This window comes from Gossypium hirsutum, chromosome A13 (assembly GCF_007990345.1).
Source record: "Gossypium hirsutum isolate 1008001.06 chromosome A13, Gossypium_hirsutum_v2.1, whole genome shotgun sequence".
In the NCBI taxonomy this organism is placed as follows: Eukaryota; Viridiplantae; Streptophyta; class Magnoliopsida; order Malvales; family Malvaceae; genus Gossypium; species Gossypium hirsutum.
The window spans coordinates 111,386,102-111,405,625 of record NC_053436.1 but is presented as its reverse complement, the minus strand read 5'-3'; the positions used below and the strand labels follow the sequence as shown (position 1 = coordinate 111,405,625).

The following is a 19,524-nucleotide window of genomic DNA, read 5'->3' as shown; positions in this document are numbered from 1 at the left end:
CAATTACAGAGGCTGTGAAGGAAGCAATTTGGCTTCATGGATTGCTTAAAGACTTGGAAGTTGGTCAGAAACAACTTAAGGTGTATTCTGACAGTCAGAGTGCTATTCATTTAGCAAAGAATCAAGTTTTTCATGCACGAACGAAGCACATAGACGTTCGCTATCACTTTGTGCGGGAAATTCTCGAAGAAGAGGAGATACTTCTCCAAAAGATTCACACTACGGAGAATCCTGCAGATATGCTGACTAAGGTGGTTACAAGGGCCAAGTTTGAACATTGTTTAGACTTGATCAATGTCCGACACATTTGATATGGCGTCGTTGGCGCAAATTTGAAGATACTATTGAAGTTTGTGTTATGAGAAGATGTTCGAAGATGTGGAATATCGCCAAGGTGGAGATTTGTTGAATATTGGCAATATCCCACATTAGGAAAAGATAGAAAGGGAGGGGGTTTGGTTTGTTATATATAGAACCCCTCCCCCTTTGGTTGTATCATCCCAAAAATCTTCTCCTTTGTAATATTTCTAGAGGAAATATTAATTTGGTAGTGTCCGAGGACGTAAGCTAAATTGGCCGAACCTCGTTAAAACTCTGGTATTTTATTTCTTATTTGTTTGCTTTTATTTAATAGCTTTATGTTGGTTATATTTATTTAGTTATTATTGCTATAAATATCTAAGTGAGTTCTGTCTAGTTGTTGGGTTTTAAGCGGGACCATTGTGACCCGTCCAATTTAACTGGGAATTTTCTTAGTATAATTGTTGGCATAATAATTATCTAAATATTTCTGATAATATTGTTATTAATATTATCGTCGCTTCCGCAACAATCATGTCAGTCATGATCATATGTACACATTATAGCAACATTAACATTGAAGATATCACGTTCACTTAGGTTAATCCTACTAACTTGGACAGTAGTGAATAGTTCGATGCAGAAACCAAAAGCCAATATTATACTTGGCCTTCAGGGATAACGTTAAATATGAATACTGGGAAAAATAACATTAATGCTGCAAATACCAAAGCACCGATTGTGGTATAATAGAGCTGTAATTTACTAGTTATTTTAGATGTTCCTTAAATCGGAAACTCCCACTCACATTGCCATTCAAGACTTCTTGATCTACTATTGGCCAAACCAAATGTGCGTGAATAGGATCCCCATTACCATTCAAGATTTCTTGGCTTACTATTAGCCAAACCACATGGACGTTAGGTCTAATGTGAGTAGGACCCTTGAGCCATACTTTGTAATTGGAAAAACTAACACCGTAAAAACATTCCCCTCAACTAAATAAAGATGACGGAGAATTGGCCAAAATGAGCACTTTTCAAATTTAAGTTAGAAAACTTTTTGAAGAAAGATGTATCCTCATAAACCCATGTCTGGATACTAATATTTAAAAGAAAAAATGAAAACGTAAAAGCAATATATAGTTTGTAAGGTAACACTTTTCTCCTTTATATTTTTGTAACAAGACATGGAAGAGCTGAGAAGAAAAAAAAAACAAGACATGGAAGAACACTGACATCAACAAAGAAGATGGATCTGTAACATTTGTATAAGAACCAATTGAATCAGTATGCAAATAACCATGAAAAAGTTTGGGGTTCATACATAAATATATAGTTTCTAATTATCAATAGTAAAATATATTGACTTCTTAAATTTAAAAAATATAATTTCGAATCTTAGAAAAATCTGATTAATAGGGCAATTATAAACTTCGAAAAATAATTTCCGTAAAACAAACATAAAAATTATTCTAAATATTGAAATACAGACAGGAAACCTAGGAGTTCTCAAGATTTCACAAAGAAAAAAAGAAGCTGGTAAAGCTGTATATCAGCAAGCAAACTAGCTAAAGCTACAATGGTAGATAGCTAAAATGGCATTCATCTGCAACTGCATCTGCACCTCTTTGTTTGGTCTCCAACCACACCACACAAAACATATTTAACAGTGTTTTGTTTTTCTGACATAGCTGAAACAAACAATAAGGTGCAGGTGCAAATGCAGACAAAAGCTACATCTTAGCAAAGGCCTTCATTTGGGTCTCTAAATTGCCATTTCTATACTCAAGTTGTAGCGTTTTAATATATAGAAAAATCAAGACCAACGCTTCCATTAAACAAAGGTCGAGGACGTGAACTGAATTATGTTTATACGTCGTGTCTGTCCTATGAATCAGATGGGGGTTGTGGTGGGCGGGTGTTGTTCTAAGGCCACGTGATGCACGCTGTGAGTGCACGTGGATATTGGGATTCCCTGCTAATCATCATATGCCACGTGTGTGACACGTATTGTAGTTCACTTGAATGGCAACTGTTACCCTCGTAGGCTTGTAGGACCTTGAGAAAATTGAGTAACGTAAATAGTCTTTACCTTTAACACTTTACATGCAATAAATATAAACATATTTCATCTATATATTTTAAGTATATTAATATCTAATTTAAGCGGTTATTTGAGAACTTAATTGAATTAAACTTATTATTTTTGGACATAGAAATATATATTTTTATTAAAATATTCTAATAAAATAATAATACATGATATTAGAAAATATCAAATTCAAGTGTAAAATATTATAATAAACGTAAATATTTTGAAATTTGGGACCAATTTCAACATGTGATGCATTAAGCTCGTACAATGTTATGCATATATTGCTGCATACACTGACTCATTATTCTGTCGTTTACTTTATAATTCAAAGTAATTAAGGGGACCTATGGTCCAATAAGGTCCCTTAGTGCCCCTCTCGAAATGTATATAAAACAAGTAGAAAATTGATGATAATGGAGAAAATTGTTGAAAATGGGGCCTATAATCTGAATCCTCGTACAATTCCAGCTAGCTCTCTTGTAATTTTCCATCAATCTACTTATATTATTTATATATAAACTTTAGTTTAATATGTAATTTGATACATAAATTTTGATTTAGTATAATTATATAAAATATAGATTTTGATTCAATTATATACATTTTAAAAAAATAAATACATACATTTATTTTTATATTAGATTAATAAATGTTTGTATATATAATATATCAATGAAAGTTGTGCTAGCTAATTCGATAACAAGGTTAGTGATTTGTGAAAGTTAAATCAAAATAAAATTACACAAAATCAAAATTCATGTACATTTTTAATATTTATTTCAATTTAAACACTCAACAACAATAAAATAATTGATCCCTCAATCTTAGAGACTAGAAAGATTTTACATAAGATAAGGGTCTAATCGAATCAAATCGATTTTAAACTATAAATTTTTTTGACCCATATAAGTTAAGATTTCAAATTTCTTATTGTTTTTCTTTTTCAAATCAAACTCAAAAACGTTGGGAATTTTCCATTGATGATAGATTGGATGGGGCCTTGGCTGAATCTTGGAAACCAACCATATTTCAGATATTTGGAGAAGATCAGATTCGGATAGATGGTGTTAGAATCCAAGTCACTGTATGTATATAGGTTGGATCAAGTTCCAAGCATATATATTTAGCTAGGCTGGCTAAATTTTTTTCTGGTCCACATCAGTTTCAAAAAGTTGACACATTGTTATGCAATTTGTATGTTCAACTTCGTAGCCGCTCATCGACAAAACAACTATTGTCGGTTACTTTATATTGTTCCCAGTACAGATCATAACATGAGGCCTTTATGCTTATGTTTTCAACTCGGGTCTTTTTGAATTAGCCACACACCACAGAAGAAATAGCAAGCACTGAAACATATACCTTGGCACAGGTGGCAAACACCTGAGCCTCCGACCTTGATGTCTCTCTCCCATCATATACTCAAAAACTAAAGTTTAAGTTGAAAATATTAAAAATATTTAGTATTAGAAATAATTAGCAGAAATAAAAAAAATTCAAAAATTTAAAATAATTGAGTGACAAAAAAAAAGTTGAATAATTAAATGAATATGTTGTAAACTTTCATAATTATCCCTAGATTGCATCGGCAATGAGAGGCCCTCATAGCTGGGCTGGCCCAAAATAGGCTTTGCATTTAGCCCAGTATTTAATACAGAACACCCCCCCCAACAAAAAGAAAAAGAAAAGGTGATAGAATTGATGACCTTAAACGACTCCGTTTGATTCATTGTGTATTTTGCTCTCTCGTAGAAATGAGATATTCGTTTCACCTCCTCGTTTCCTCTCTTTCATATAAATAGACTCGCTCTTCCACCATTTCGAAAGCTCTCCATCTCACAATCCTTTTTTTTTTGTACACTTTTCTCCTTTGTTTTTGAGTTTCTCTCGAGTAACACACTGTTGCACATAAACTTCGTACCTCTAAACCCTAGTTCCTCCTTCACCTTCTCTCATCTTCCCTCAGGTAACGCTAATTCCTGTTATATACATATATATGTATTCTAAGGTTTCACTTATTTATTAATGATTTTTCCTTCTTGGATCTGTTGTGGCGATTAAGGTTGAAGATGGTGTCGGACGCCAGCGAAAAGAAAGCAGCACAGAAGAAGGCGGATAACGGAGTGGATAATATTGCCGATGGAGATAGTGCGCTCCAGATATCTGATCGGACATGTACTGGTGACCTTTGCTCTCATCCTGTTTCGAGAGATATTCGTGTAAGTTCGAATATGATTCTTCGTTTGTGAGCTTCATTGTGATTGCATTTCTTTTATTTTTGAGTGATTTTGCTGGAAATGTAGTATCAAGCTTGTTTTAGGTTATTGGTGAACTTGTTGATTATCTTCGATGGATTATGTTATTAGAGATGAGTCATCTAGAAAGAATTTATAGTAATGGTGGATTGGCCTTCGTTGCAGATAGAGTCCTTACCAGTTACTTTCCACGGACATTGTTGCGCGGAAGCGTGTGAAAGAGTAAAATTATTGTACTGAAAAATCACACTAAGTTCAATTCCCAGGAAAGAGAGGTGGATCACGAGGATCGCTTACATACCAGATCTTTCCTAGCCAGAATATCCCTCTATCGTAATTTAATAGCACAATAAATCACTACAATGACACTTGCAAAATATGCAGAACAAAAATAAAGAACACTAGAATTTTAACGAGGTTCAGCAAATTTTGCCTACGTCCTCGGGCACTACCAAATATATTTCACTCCAAAAATACAAGTGAAAGTTTACAAATAGGGAGAGAGAACAATTGCCTTAAGTAGAGAATGGCAAGTGTGGGATGAAGAAAGTAAGAAATGATTAGGCCTATTTATAGTTGAGGTTTAAGGATCAACTTGCAATGTCCCTATACAATTAGGGACCAAAATTGCAATTATCCCATGCCAACTAATCTTACTTTCTACTTTCGGTGCCTTTCGGTGCCAACTTTCTGCCACTATTCATCTTTGAAAAGTCAAAGATTGTAGGTATCCAATAATCTCCACCTTGAAGATTTGATTAGGATAATCTTATCTTCACACAATTCTTTCTACCTTTGACAACAATACTTGATAGTGCCTTCTTCAACTGTTAAACTTGCAGGATATTGATCAAGTTCAAACAATGTTCGAACTTGGTTGTTGTTACTACCTTGGTCATCATATCTACGGGATTATCTGCAGTCTTGATCTTCTGAAGACAAATTTTCCCCTCTTCAATAATTTCCCGCACAAAATGAAATCGTACGTCGATATGTTTTGTACGTGCATGATAGACTTGATTCTTTGCTAAATGAATAGCACTTTGACTATCACAATACACGTTAATATGCTCCTAAACCAACCCCAAGGTTTTAGCCATACCTTGTAACCAAATAGCCTCCTTTACAGCCTCTGTTACAGCCATGTATTCGGCTTCTGTGGTTGACAATGCAACTGTAGACTGTAGTGTAGACTTCCAACTTATTGGTCCTCCAGCAAGTGTAAACACATAACCGGTGGTTGATCTTCGCTTGTCCAAATCACCGGCATAGTCAGAATCAACGTAATAACACATTTACCAAGTGTATTATCCTGCTTGAACAGTAATCCAACATCCACGGTCTTCTGAATATACCGTAGAATCCATTTCACAGCTTGCCAATGTCCTTTTCCAGGATTATGCATATACCTGCTCACTATACTAACTGCCTGTGAAATGTCGGGTCTTGTACACACCATTGCATACATCAAGCTACCCACTGCATTAGAATACGGAACTTGCAACATGTATTCTCGTTCCGTATTCGTCGAAGGAGATAGTTGTGCAGAAAGCTTGAAATGAGAAGCCAACGGGGTACTTACAGGTTTGGTCTGCTCGTTCATGCCAAACTGCTGTAGTACTTTCTTCAAATACTGCTTCTGAGACAAGCTAACTCTGCCATGAGCTCTATCTCTACATATTTCCATGCCGAGAATCTTTTTAGCTTCTCCTAGATCTTTCATCTCAAACTCGAGATTGAGTTGAGTCTTCAATCTTTCAATCTCAACTTTGCTCTTAGATGCTATTAGCATATCATCAACATATAAGAGCAAGTATATGAAAGTTCCTTCTTGTAGCTTCTGAAAATACACGCAATGATCAAATTTACTTTTTGTGTACCTTTGCCCTTTCATGAACTGATCAAATCGCTTGTACCACTGCCTCGGAGATTGCTTCAATCCATAAAGCGACTTTGTCAGTTTGCAAACCCAATTTTCTTTTCCAGCAACCTTGAATCCATCTGGCTGAGTCATATAGATTTCCTCTTCCAAATCACCGTGTAAAAACGCGGTCTTCACATCAAGCTGAACTAGTTCAAGATCATATTGCGCAACCAAGGCTAGCAAAAACCGAATAGACGAATGCTTCACAACTGGAGAAAACACTTCATTGTAGTCTATTCCTTCTTTCTGAGCGTAACCCTTTGCTACCAATCTAGCCTTGTATCGAATTTCATTTTTACCAGGAAATCCTTCCTTCTTTGCATATACCCATTTGCATCCAATTGCCTTCTTTCCCTTGGGCAGTCTCACCAACTCCCAAGTCCTATTTTTATGAAGAGACTGCATTTCTTCATTCATAGCTTGCTTCCACTTTACACCATCAGAGTTACTTATTGCTTCTGTGTAAGTGGAAGGAACATCATCATCTGCAATTGGAAGTGCATAGGCCACCATATCGTCAAAGCGAGCAGGCTTACGAATCTCTCTTCTTGGCCTCCTATATGCAATTGAATCTTGTTGCTGTAGAAGTTCTTGGGTCGAAACTTCTTCATCATTTGTTCTTTCAATATTAGCTGGATCATCATTAACCTTTTCAAACTCCACCTGCTGCAAAGTACTACTGGTTTTGTCATCCTTTTGTGAATCCTCGTTCTTCATCATGGTTGATTCATCAAAAGTTACATCTCTACTGAAAACAATCTTCCTTGTGTCAGGACACCAGAGACGGTATCCTTTTACACCACCAGTTATACCCATGAATAATGCTTTCTTTGCTCTTGGGTCTAACTTAGATTCTTTTACATGATAATATGCAGTGGAACCAAAAACATGTAAAGAATCATAATCAGTAGCAGGTTTACCAGTCCACATCTCCATAGGAGTTTTTCCATTTATTGCAGCTGATGGCAATCGGTTAATTAGATGGCACGCATATGTAACTGCCTCAGCCCAAAATTCCTTGCCCAATCCAGCATTGGACAACATACATCGAACTTTCTCCAGTATAGTCCGATTCATGCGTTCTGCCACCCCATTCTGCTGTGGTGTATCTCGAACAGTGAAGTGTCGCACAATGCCCTCATCTTGACATACTTGTAGAAATGGATCATTTTTGTACTCAGTACCATTATCTGATCGAAGTCGTTTGACCTTTCGACCTGTCTGAGTCTCCACCATCTTCTTCCACTTCAGAAATGCATCCAAAACTTCATTTTTTCTTTTCATTAGATACACCCATACTTTTCTTGAATAATCATCAAGAAAAGTGACAAAATAGTGCATACCTCCCAAAGAAGCCACTTTGGTAGGTCCCCACACATCACTGTGAACATAGTCCAGAATTCCTTTCGTATTGTGAATTGCTGAACCAAATTTTACCCTCGTCTGCTTGCCCAGAACACAATGTTCACAGAATTCCAATTTGCAAGAATTTGCACCTTTCAACAAGCCTTGCTTCGCCAAAGTCTGCAAAGCTTTTTCACCAGCATGTCCCAATCGCCTATGCCATAACCTGGTAGCCCCTGAATCTGCATCTTTCGCAGAAGCTGTTGATGTTGATCCAATAACTGTACTTCCATTTAAATAGTACAAGTTATTTCTTCTAGTGCCTTTCATCACCGTCAATACCCCAGCTACTACCTTTAGTAATCCATCTCTCAAAGTGATTGTGAGCCCTTTAGATTCTAGGGCCCCTAATGAGATGAGATTTTTCTTCAAGCTGGGTACATAGCGAACATCTGTCAGAACTTGGATTGAGCCGTCATGGTTCTTCAATTTGATTGTACCTACACCCATTGTCTTACAGGCACTATCATTGCCCATAAAAACAACTCCACCTTCTAGTTCTTCAAGACTAGAAAACCAGTCCTTATTAGGACACATATGGTAAGTACATCCCGAATCCAATATCCACTCATCCGTTTGACATGCCATTGCCATGCCAACCAAGCTAAAGTCTGACTCCTCATCATGCTCCGCTACACATGCATTAGAAATAGACTTGCCCTTTTGTAACTTAGGACAATTCTTTTTCCAATGCCCTTTCTCACGACAAAAGGCACATTCATCTTTGGCGGGTCTCCCTTTGGACTTACCCCTTCTACCAGGTTTGCTGCTGTGTGAACGACCTCTTACTGTTAAGACTTCTGCAGTTGTATCTCTGTGATCTCTTTTATCTTTCTTTCGAGTCTCAGATCTATACAACGCACTACAGACGGCATCAAATGTGATTGAATCTTTCCCATGAAGCAATGTGGTGGTAAGATGATCATATTCATCAGGAAGGGAATTCAACAACAATAATGCCTTGTCTTCATCTTCAAATTTCTCATCCAAATTTAGCAAGTCTGCTAAAATTTTATTGAATGAGTTCACATGGTCATTCATCGACATACCGGGTGCATACGTGAACCGAAAAAGTTTCTTTTTCATATAAAGCCTATTTTCAAGACTTTTCGTTAGAAACTTTTCTTCCAATGTATCCCACAGCTTCTTCGCTGATGTCTCCCTCATGACGGAGTACTTCTGCTCTTTGGCCAAACATAGGCGGATTGTACCACACGCCTGTCTATTGATCTTGGCCCACTCCTTGTCATCCATCTTGTCAGGTTTTTCTTCAAGGGCTATATCCAGCTCTTGCTGACATAAGACATCCAGGATCTCACACTGCCACATACCAAAATTATTGGTACCGTCAAATTTCTCTACTTCAAATTTTGCATTTGTCACAGTAGTCCTTGCTGATGACGATGCTGCTGCCATTTTTCTCCTCAATCCCAACTACTGTATACGTGAACAGTACTGTATACGTGAATAGTGCCGTATACGTGAATAGTACTGTATATGTGAATAGTGCCGTATACGTGAATAGTGCCGTAAACGGTCGTATTCCCCAAGTACGAACCTGGCTCTGGTACCAATTGTTGCGCGAAAGCGTGTGAAAGAGTAAAATTATTGTACTGAAAAATCACACTAAGTTCAATTCCCAGGAAAGAGAGGTGGATCACGAGGATCGCTTACATACCAGATCTTTCCTAGCCAGAATATCCCTCTATCGTAATTTAATAGCACAATAAATCACTACAATGACACTTGCAAAATATGCAGAACAAAAATAAAGAACACTAGAATTTTAACGAGGTTCAGCAAATTTTGCCTACGTCCTCGGGCACTACCAAATATATTTCACTCCAAAAATACAAGTGAAAGTTTACAAATAGGGAGAGAGAACAATTGCCTTAAGTAGAGAATGGCAAGTGTGGGATGAAGAAAGTAAGAAATGATTAGGCCTATTTATAATTGAGGTTTAAGGATCAACTTGCAATGTCCCTATACAATTAGGGACCAAAATTGCAATTATCCCATGCCAACTAATCTTACTTTCTACTTTCGGTGCCTTTCGGTGCCAACTTTCTGCCACTATTCATCTTTGAAAAGTCAAAGATTGTAGGTATCCAATAGACATGATCTTATTGTTGATTCAATACAGATTGCGCCACCTCCTGCCATACCCAACCAAGCTCCAAATCGAACGGACTTAGCGCACATCGCTGACTCCCTCGAAGATGAGTATTATATTGGCTTCACGCGCCACCGGCCATGCTGCCACCGACGCTACACCGTCTTACGATCAAACGAGCTATTTAACCGGTTGTATGTATTATACTTCGACCATTTTTGAGCTACCTACCTCAGCTTCAAGAGCACCATTGAAGCATTTGATGTGCCAGCTGAAGCTCCCCAAGGCACCACTCAGCTACAGTATGCAGTAGCATGCTATATCTCCTCCTTCTTCTGGGATTTATACGTTTCGATTCGTAAATCAGTGAATAAGCTCTCCCACACTGCACTCTTGCGGTACTACTCTGTTGAGCGAAATTACTCGCAAGATCGCCACGATCCTTTTCTTCACCATCTCCTCTCGGTCATCAAACCCACCCATCTCTTCGGTTCACTCGAAGATGTTTTATTTATACCTTTAATTTGTAATAATGTTAATTTTGACAATGCTGCTAATCCGTTCAGCATCGCTAGATTTATAATGAATGAGGCTTTAGTCCAGGGTCTACTTGATTGCATGGATGCGAAGAACTCCAAATGGCGTACTGTCCCGCTACCCCACGAGACACTCGGACGTCCATTCTGGCTCCTGGACTGGAGGCTGAATCAGGCTTATGCTTGGTTCCCGCAAGAAGGTCACTTCTCCAAAGAGGACCTCATTGCTGCCCAAATCCTTGGAATTCCCTGCACTCCAAGACTCGGTCCATGCGACGTAGATGATTGGCAATTCTTTGCAGGCAATGCCCTCCCTGCCCAACTAAATGTCGCAAATTACGAAAGGGCCACTCCCCGCCGCTTTTACGGAGCTGCTGAGTATCGCACTATCGCTCACCGGCAATGGCTTCTACCACAAGCTATCATCGAAGGATGTGCACATGCTGGTTCTAAGCGACCCCAGCCCGAACCATCATCAAGCTCAGGTGGAACCGGACATATGGAAATTACTCCAGCCGTTGAACCTCAACAACAACAACAACAGCAGCCACCCACTCCTCCAAGGCTAACCAGCTTTTACCAGTATCAGCTCACTGACTGGTGTTACCATGGACTCGTGGTTTTCAGGCTCAGCGAACAGAAACAGAATGAAGCTTTCCGCTCCTTTCTTTTCACAGGCTCTGGTTAGTTTATTGTTGTCCATTTTATTTCGATCGGGTTGTAAGGAACTATTTAATCATTGAACTTTGAACATTTAATTTTAATTGAATGTCATTTTGTTCTGAAAAAAAAAAAAGAAGCTCTGATATCATATAAGAGTTTTAATGAAGGGATAGAAAACTCATCAAATATTATTGATATTGTAATAGTATTTAGATACTGAAAACATAAAAGATAAACAATATTACTATCAAAATCTATCAAAATAACAGGAGATAAAGATAAAAGGAGAAACAAGATCAAGAGAACTAGATAAAAGATAAACTTCCTTAATTATGGCAGGTTTGTTAACCCTACCTATGTTGCGTGGGGTGGGAATATCTATAATCCCGTTTGGAGTTTTATATGGTGAGACCCCTTTTTTACATCATAATATCTATATGCAGACGCTATGGCTTGCTTGGATTAAACGGTTGTGGGGAATCCACATTGCTTGCTGCTATAGAATTGCGTGAACTTCCGGTTCCAGAGCACATTGATAACTATCATCTCACAAGGGAGATTGAAGCTTCTGACATGTCCGCATTGGAGACTGTCATAAGTTGTGACGAGGAGAGGTTAAAATTGGACAAAGAAGCAGAAATATTGGCAGCATAGGTTTATTCAGCTAACCGAGTAGTATACTTATGATAGAGGATGTTCTTCAATAACATACAGTGTAACACTCTTTTAGGATGATGGTGGTTGGGAGCAACTCGAACGTATCTATGAGAGGTTGGATGCCATGGATGCATTAACTGCTGAGAAACTTGCTGCTGAAATTTTATTTGGTCTCGGTTTTAGCAAGAAGATGCAGGAAAAGAAAACCCGAGATTCTCTGGTGGCTGGAGAATGAGGATTGCATTAGCACGGGCTCTATTCATGAATCCCACCATTCTGTTACTTGATGAGCCTACCAATCATTTAGGTATGTCTTTATTGGTAATTTTTGTTTATATCATCAAATCTGGTTAAGTTACATAGCATGCCGAGTGATTCAGTGAAGGATTGAGAACAGGGATGTAGATCACTGCTAATCCAAAATAGGGTTTGATAGGGCTAGCTTTCTATAGTTCACTTAGTAAGAACGGAATACGACCGAGTAAATGTGAAATGTAAGGTACAATTGTCAATGAAGGAAGACATTGCTATCATGGATCAGCTAAACTAACCTGGCAGGCCCAGAGTAAAGAAAAGACATTGGCAAAGATGGAGCGAGGTGGTCTCACAGAGAAGGTAGTGAGAGACAAGGTTCTGGTCTTTCGTTTTGTTGACGTTAGATTCCTCCACCGGTACTGCATCTTGTAGAAGTTACATTTGGATATACACCCGATAATCTCATATACAAGAACCTGGAGTTTGGAGTAGACTTGGACTTGAGGATAGCACTGGTAGTACCTAACGGTGCAGGGAAGAGTACACTGTTGAAGCTAATGACAGGAGACCTAGTTCCTATCGATGGTATGGTACGACGGCATTATCATCTCTGAATTGCTCAATTCCATCAGCACTTGGCTGAGAAACTCGACTTGGAAATGTCTGCCCTCCAGTATATGATAAAGGAATACCCTGGAAAAGAGGAAGAGCGGATGAGAGCTGCAATTGGGACGTTTTGATTGTCAGGTAAAGTACAAGTAATGCCAATGAAGAATCTATCTGATGGACAATGGAGTCGGGTCATCTTTGCATGGTTAGCATATAGACAACCTCACTTACTGCTGTTGGATGAACCAACAAACCATTTGGATATGGAGACCCATCGGTTCACTGGCTGAAGCATTGAATGAGTGGGATGGTGGATTGGTACTTGTTAGTCATGGTTTCAGGCTCATAAACCAGGTAGCAGAGGAGATTTGGGTATGTGAGAATCAAACCGTAACACGGTGGGAAGGTGACATTATGGACTCCAAGCAACATCTCAAGAGTAAAGCTGGTTTGTCAGGTTTAAACGCCATTAATTACTATGACTTGCACTTAACCCGGCGGGAATGACGGCTTTGTTATTGCTTGAAGCCATCGGTTTTGATTATCCTCCGATGGTTATTCAACCATAATTTTGTTTTAGGCTTGAATTCACCCTATCATATATGTATATATGAAATGAAACTATGTTGTACTTAGAATCTTGGCTTCCATAATGTTTTGAAATGATGCAAGTGATTGGAATGAAACTGGCATATTCTGCTACACTCAAGCCCTATTAGTCTTCTCTTCACCTAGACAGCTTTTTTTTCTGGGTTAAATAACGCAGCTCATAGCCAACAAAGCTATAATTGTAGTGTCGCAACACCAGCTCTTAAAGAAAATCAAAACATGTAGTTGTAAGACTTGCCTGCTCACTGACTAATGTGTTCACTGTTATACACTCATAAGTTTAATTTGTAGCTGTTGAGTACAGTACTAAATTTACATTTTGGTCATTTAATTTTAAAAGTTTAAAAACAGCTACTAAATTACTTTTATGAAATAATTTTGAACATCACGTATCTACTAATAAAAATTTAAACAATTTTCTTCTTTAATTTTTGACATTAATTATCAGATCGACTTGGATTAATGTATGTTTTTTTTACTCGTTAATAAATACTAATTTACTATATCGATCGTCAAATTATTATTTGGAATTATATGAAATAAGGATGAAGGGAGCCTTAGGTTTGAACATAAAAACACTTTAATATTAATATTTTTAGCAAAAACTAAACAACATGTGGACGGGACAAAGAAAATGACATGATTTTTATTTGCACATTAATATCCATTTCATATTTATCGTCTTCTTATCCTTTTGCACTTTCTCATTCCATTCTTTTTAAATATAAAAATTTCAAATGCATAAATTAAGCATGTGAAAAATAATAAATAAATTGGATGGGGACAACTACAAATTACTACTGGACATATCATAGGGTCTATGTTGTCTTGTTCCAAAACTATTCCCTGCACCCTGGAATTAAGAGAAGAGAAGAAAAGGTTAATGTTTGTACTGATGTGTCTAATCAAAGTATAAGGCGATGGAACAAGTCATTCGAAGATAACACATACATATATGTATATGAATTGTCAGATGTTGAAACCCTAAAATGCCATTTTGTCTTTGGAACTATAAAAGAAAGTATGTTTAGTCGACATACAAAATGTTCCATGAATGACTGATCCCTGTTCTCAGCCAAAATCAAATTTCATAACACAAAACTCAACATCACCCATCTCCATTTCTTAATATGTTAGAGCTGCCTTAAACGTAGTATTAGAAGTTCTTTTTTTTATTAAAAATTATTCTACGTATATTAAAATAAAATATATATAACACATTACATGTAACTATTTAATTATTTTGTTATCTATATCAATTTTTAATAATAAAGTTAGATGAAATTTTTAATAGAAAGAATCGATTTACTCTTTATTTAATGTATAGAAATTACTTTATCTAATGTATAGAAATTAATTTACTCATATTAAAATGCAACTAATTCATAATATTACAGGATAAAAAGGCAAAGGTGACTATGCCTCCTTTAGTACTGCCACCCTTGATTAGAGCTGTATAATTCATATTGCTGTAATAAGAAAATAATCAATAATTATACATTAATACTAGTTGACAAATAAGTGTAAAATCTTCTTGGGAGCATTTTAAATAGCTGTAGTTCATTTTTTTTATCAACAATTATTTTTAATTAGATTATCTATTTCTTTGTTATTTTTCTTAAATATACCATGAATTGATTAACACATAATTTTAAGTGGTAAAAATTAAAATTTTCTAACCAAAGCAAAATTTAATACCTTTATTGCATGTCAAATATCACTATCACATCCTATCCAAATATCACATGATGAGTTCATACTTGTAGCTGCCACTATATCTAAGGACTAGAAAAGTACTACTTGCTTTGCCTCAACTTAAAACTATTGATTTCTACTGCTGATTTTGCGTATATTTCCAAATTAGGTACATACACTATGGTTTTTAATTCCTACTATTGGTTCCTCTTTCATCATTGTTGACACCATTTTTTTTTGATGAAAACGGGGTCGACTTGGATTTAAAAAAAGAATGAAAACGGGAGTCGCCACCAATCTTTTTTGATGAGGTGTGATCGGGTCACCTCGTAAAACGGTTGTTTTTAATAAACGATTTAGATTTTATTAAAACAACGATTTTTTGTCTACGAAATTCAGAAAAATGGGTTCGGGAGTCGGTTACGCACGAGGAAGGATTAGCACCCTCGATGCGCCCAAAATTGGTACCTAGTTGATTAATTAGTGTCTTAGTATCGAAAATTGAAAATTTGAAGAGTTTTAAAAAAATACGATCCTTAAAAGAAAATCTGATATCGTGAATTGAAACATAAGATTCTCTTGTTCCGAAGGAATATCACATCCAGCACGTTAGGACACGATACTCTAAACCATCGAAACCAAGATCACCTTATAGTTTAATGAAACCATACCTTGAAGCTTTAAGAGGATATTTGGCTATTTAGTCAAACGAGAAATCGAAACCCAGCACGTTAGGGCATGATTCCCGAATTGTCAAACGCCGAATATTGCCTTCGTTTTAAATGATTTTTAGAAGGTATGCGTGAAATTTTGAAGGGATATTTGATTATTTTAAGCAAACGAGAAATTGTAACCCAACACGTTAGGGCACGATTCCGCGAATTGCCAAATATCGCACATCGCCTTCGTTTTAAAGAATTTTTAAATGATTGATTATAAAAATAGCTTAAAACATATTAGTTTGACTTGAAATATGATATAAGATAATATATAAAGTAAATTTATGAAATCTTTATATACAGATAAACATTGGGTATAATTATTGATAAAAAGAATGAAATTAATATTGTATAAAAAAGAAGTAAACATATACGTTATATAAATAACAAAATATATACATATAAAAAACATAAGGATAATATAAGATACAATAAATGATTTGAAAATATTATTCACATAAATAATTTTGAAAGAGAATATATATACATAGAAAAATATTTACATAAAGTTATATGAAAATAATAACATGTACCATAGCAAAAATAATTTAATATGTGCCCTATACATGTGAAAAATGTAAGAAGTAATTATATGTCAAAATATCATCTAATTAAAATATGAATTATAGGATTAACCTAATTTTATCATAAATTATATACATAATAATTTTTTTTAAAAAAAAACACAATTAATTACAAACTTATTAAAATCTATATGTATAAGAATATTAAAACTTTACTAATGGATGCAAATTAAATATAAATACAAAATATATGTTTAATAATAATTTAAATAATATACTAAATGCCAAGAAATAATAATTCCCGGTAAGGTATTACACATATTAAATGCATTTAAAAATTAACCAATCGTAGAATTACAAGGCCAAATTCAACTTACAGTAAAAATAAGGAAGATAATTTGCAAATAAAGCAATTACAAAATGAATTAATGCTCAATGCACATAAATGTAGGAGGACTGAATTTGTAAATATCTCGCATCCACAATGCATTAATGAACCGCGGATCAAAATGAAATGATGCACAAATTAGCAGGCCAAATTTTAAAATACAAGGTAAGCCAATTGGGCACAAATTGAAGACTCGCGCAAGAGGGGGATCTAACGTGCAAATCTGCCATTTAACAAAATGGTGCAAATCCATTTCACTTTTTTGGGCCAATGCGCAGACCTTTACTGCTATAAACAGTGCCGCTTAGCTTTGTGAAGGATTTTAAACCCCCTTTTCTTCAAACATAACCTAATTTCAACCATTTTTTAGAAGTAGTAGCAGCCATTAACCCCCAAATGATAGGGTTTCATTTGGCTAGCAGACGACGAGCCAATATTGGACTAATGGCCGACGATGTGCGGTCAACAACCCAACCTTTGCCTGTGAAGATTGCAATCATGGAGATCTGGTAAACCAATCCATCTCATTTCCCTTTTTTTTTTTAAAAAAAAAACTTTAAATTGTGCTTTGCTTCTTTGAAAATAAAACAAAAAACAAAGAAGAAAAAAGTTGAGAAGAACATTCGACCCTCACCCAAATCTCTTCATTTCAGAGATTATTGGGTTTTCCTTGGTGTCGATCCATAAATTAAAAGAAATCTAGCAAACCAAAAATAGATCCGAAAAGAAAGAGGGAAAAAAAAACTAGAGATCACCTTTATACTGGATTTTTTTTGTTTATGTATGTATGCAGAAACGTATATTGTGCCCAGTGAGCGTTTTTTTTCATTCATCCTTGATTTTGGCTTTTTAAAGCCGATCTATAAACATTCCTTTCTCTCTTTTTTTTGCTTCTGTTTTGTTTATTCTTTGCCCCATTCCTCGCATGCTTCCTTTTGTCGTTGTTTCTGTCTCTGTTGCAGGTGGTGGGCACGGTGGAACAAGTGGGAGTGTCAGACGCGTGGGGCGTGGTGGACGAGGGGGCCACGCATGGAAGCTTGCGACAGCTAGCTTGGGGAGGCAAACTAGGGTTTGCTGAAAATCTTTTAAACAAATGGGCTGTTAGGGTTTTAAAATTTGGGCTTAGGTAGTTTTAGGATCGGGCTAGGTTGGTTTAGGGTATTGGGCTAGGTTGGTTTAGGGTATTGGGCTAGGTTAGTTGGGTTTTGGGTTTAGCCCAAAATTGGCCTGTACAATCATAATATGCTTTCTATAAATTAATTTACTAATATGAACATTTTGAAGGGATTTTGTATAGCAATATCTTCGTTAGGCTCCCAAAATATGTAAGAGCGATTAAGTACTAGAGATAAGGATAATACACATTACATTTATAGGAAAAAAACTGGGATTCAAACCCCAAAGATTAGTCACCACCTGAAAAGAAGGCAGTTAAATAGGGGGAAGCACTCAATAATTTGAAGGCAGACAAAAGTGTGGTAACTGAAAACGACTGTTTTATTGAAGGTAAGAACTCACTTATTCACATGACTGGTCTTTCCAATTAACTCCAGAATGCAAGCAAGCAAGCGACCATGTCCTTTTCAATTCTGCTTTATCTCTTTTTATTTTTAATTTTATTTTTATTATCGATATTAGCTTGAGATCTTGGAATGGAAATGCAAAATTTAGCAACCATCCAATCTCTATCTCTCACCCTACTGGCCTACACCACCGTGTCTAAACTTGTATAAATAGATACTGTCTCAATTACGAAACCGTATTATCAAGTATCAACACTTGAGTAAAGCAATAACACTAGCAGGAATGGCTAAGCTCAACTACAAGAAGAATGGGATCGTGAAGCTGAAGGTAGTTGCAGAGATGTTACACAAGAGTCTTTCTTTAAAGAAGAAATGGAAACACAAGGAAGCTCGCCATGGTTCAAACAACGTGCCTGATGATGTGAAAGAAGGTCACTTTGCTGTGGTTGCTGAGCACGGTGAAGAACCGAGGAGATTTGTGGTTCCGTTGAGTTACTTGACGCACCCGAGGTTCTTAATGTTGTTGGAACAAGCGGCCGAAGAGTATGGCTTCGACCACAAGGGAGCGCTTACGATTCCTTGCTGCCCAAGCGAACTCGAGAGGATATTAGCTGATGAGCAGCAGCAGCAAGGGCAAGAAAGGGAGGATCCTAATGCTAATGTCACTAGGGCTACTTCTTATGAAGCTATGATCCAAAGCTATTGAAACACTTAAAACTGTTATATATATATATATATCTTATGTTTAGGAATTTAAAAGTGGATGTAGTTAGTGAAGCTCTCTAGCTAGTAAATGTTTTTTTTTTTATTCATGTTTTGTACTAATTTCAATAAAATGAAATGAGAAAAAAAATCCTATTTGAAATTATTTATATGCATTCGTTCATGAAGGGGTTAATTGTTACAAGCAAATGGAAAAAATGTTATTAACTAAGCAGAGAAGAAGATGTATGTCTTTATATTTTTACTAATATGTAACTACTAATTACTATGTAAAAACAATTTGCACAAAAAATAATTTGTTAAAATGATATATGGTGAATGAATCTCTTAATAAATTTAAAATTATCTTCGATAAAAGTTTTTTTTTTAATCTTGTCAAAATTCTAAATAATTAAAGAAAGAATAAATTCATCCCATTAAAAGTAATATCAGATTTATAGAGAAATTCATCACAAATTTCTCCTAAAAAAATCGAAAATCCCTCTATAACATTGGCTTTCTTAATATAATCACTTTTGAAAAGGGTTGCA

At 36.1% G+C, this 19,524-nt stretch overlaps 2 protein-coding genes and 1 pseudogene across 4 annotated transcripts; all 3 read left to right on the top strand.

Annotated features, from left to right (window-relative positions):
- Positions 1-4,205: 4,205 nt before the first annotated feature.
- Positions 4,206-13,499, top strand: LOC107948300 (ABC transporter F family member 1). Of its 2 annotated transcripts, none has more exons than XM_041085983.1 (4): positions 4,206-4,363; positions 4,460-4,616; positions 4,818-4,848; positions 10,098-11,670. In XM_041085983.1, exons 2-4 carry the CDS (start codon positions 4,467-4,469, stop codon positions 10,313-10,315), a joined length of 399 nt encoding a protein of 132 aa, XP_040941917.1. In that variant the 5' UTR covers positions 4,206-4,363; positions 4,460-4,466; the 3' UTR covers positions 10,316-11,670. The 2 variants fall into 2 exon arrangements, with proteins under 2 accessions (XP_040941917.1, XP_016738288.1); XM_016882799.2 differs by lacking the exon at positions 4,818-4,848 and adding an exon at positions 11,736-13,499 and having other exon boundaries at positions 4,219-4,363; positions 10,124-11,312.
- On the top strand, positions 11,866-13,499 carry LOC107947793 (ABC transporter F family member 1-like; annotated as a pseudogene).
- Positions 13,500-16,753: 3,254 nt separating this feature from the next.
- LOC107957646 (auxin-responsive protein SAUR50) lies at positions 16,754-19,143 on the top strand. 2 transcript variants are annotated; one of them, XM_041085982.1, is made up of 3 exons: positions 16,754-17,257; positions 17,711-18,254; positions 18,553-19,143. In XM_041085982.1, the coding sequence occupies exon 3, from the start codon at positions 18,555-18,557 to the stop codon at positions 18,975-18,977; it is 423 nt and encodes a 140-aa protein (XP_040941916.1). In that variant the 5' UTR covers positions 16,754-17,257; positions 17,711-18,254; positions 18,553-18,554; the 3' UTR covers positions 18,978-19,143. The 2 variants fall into 2 exon arrangements, with proteins under 2 accessions (XP_040941916.1, XP_040941915.1); XM_041085981.1 differs by having other exon boundaries at positions 16,756-17,257; positions 17,711-19,143.
- Positions 19,144-19,524: the final 381 nt, after the last annotated feature.

Excerpts from the sequence above, each read along its gene's own strand:
- LOC107957646 (XM_041085982.1), top strand. The coding sequence starts at position 18,555 with ATGGCTAAGCTCAACTACAAGAAGAATGGGATCGTGAAGCTGAAGGTA.
- LOC107948300 (XM_016882799.2), top strand. The coding sequence starts at position 10,676 with ATGAATGAGGCTTTAGTCCAGGGTCTACTTGATTGCATGGATGCGAAG. Across the intron at positions 11,313-11,735 it reads CTTTCTTTTCACAGGCTCTG|ACGCTATGGCTTGCTTGGAT; the intron begins GTTAGTTTATTG and ends ATCTATATGCAG.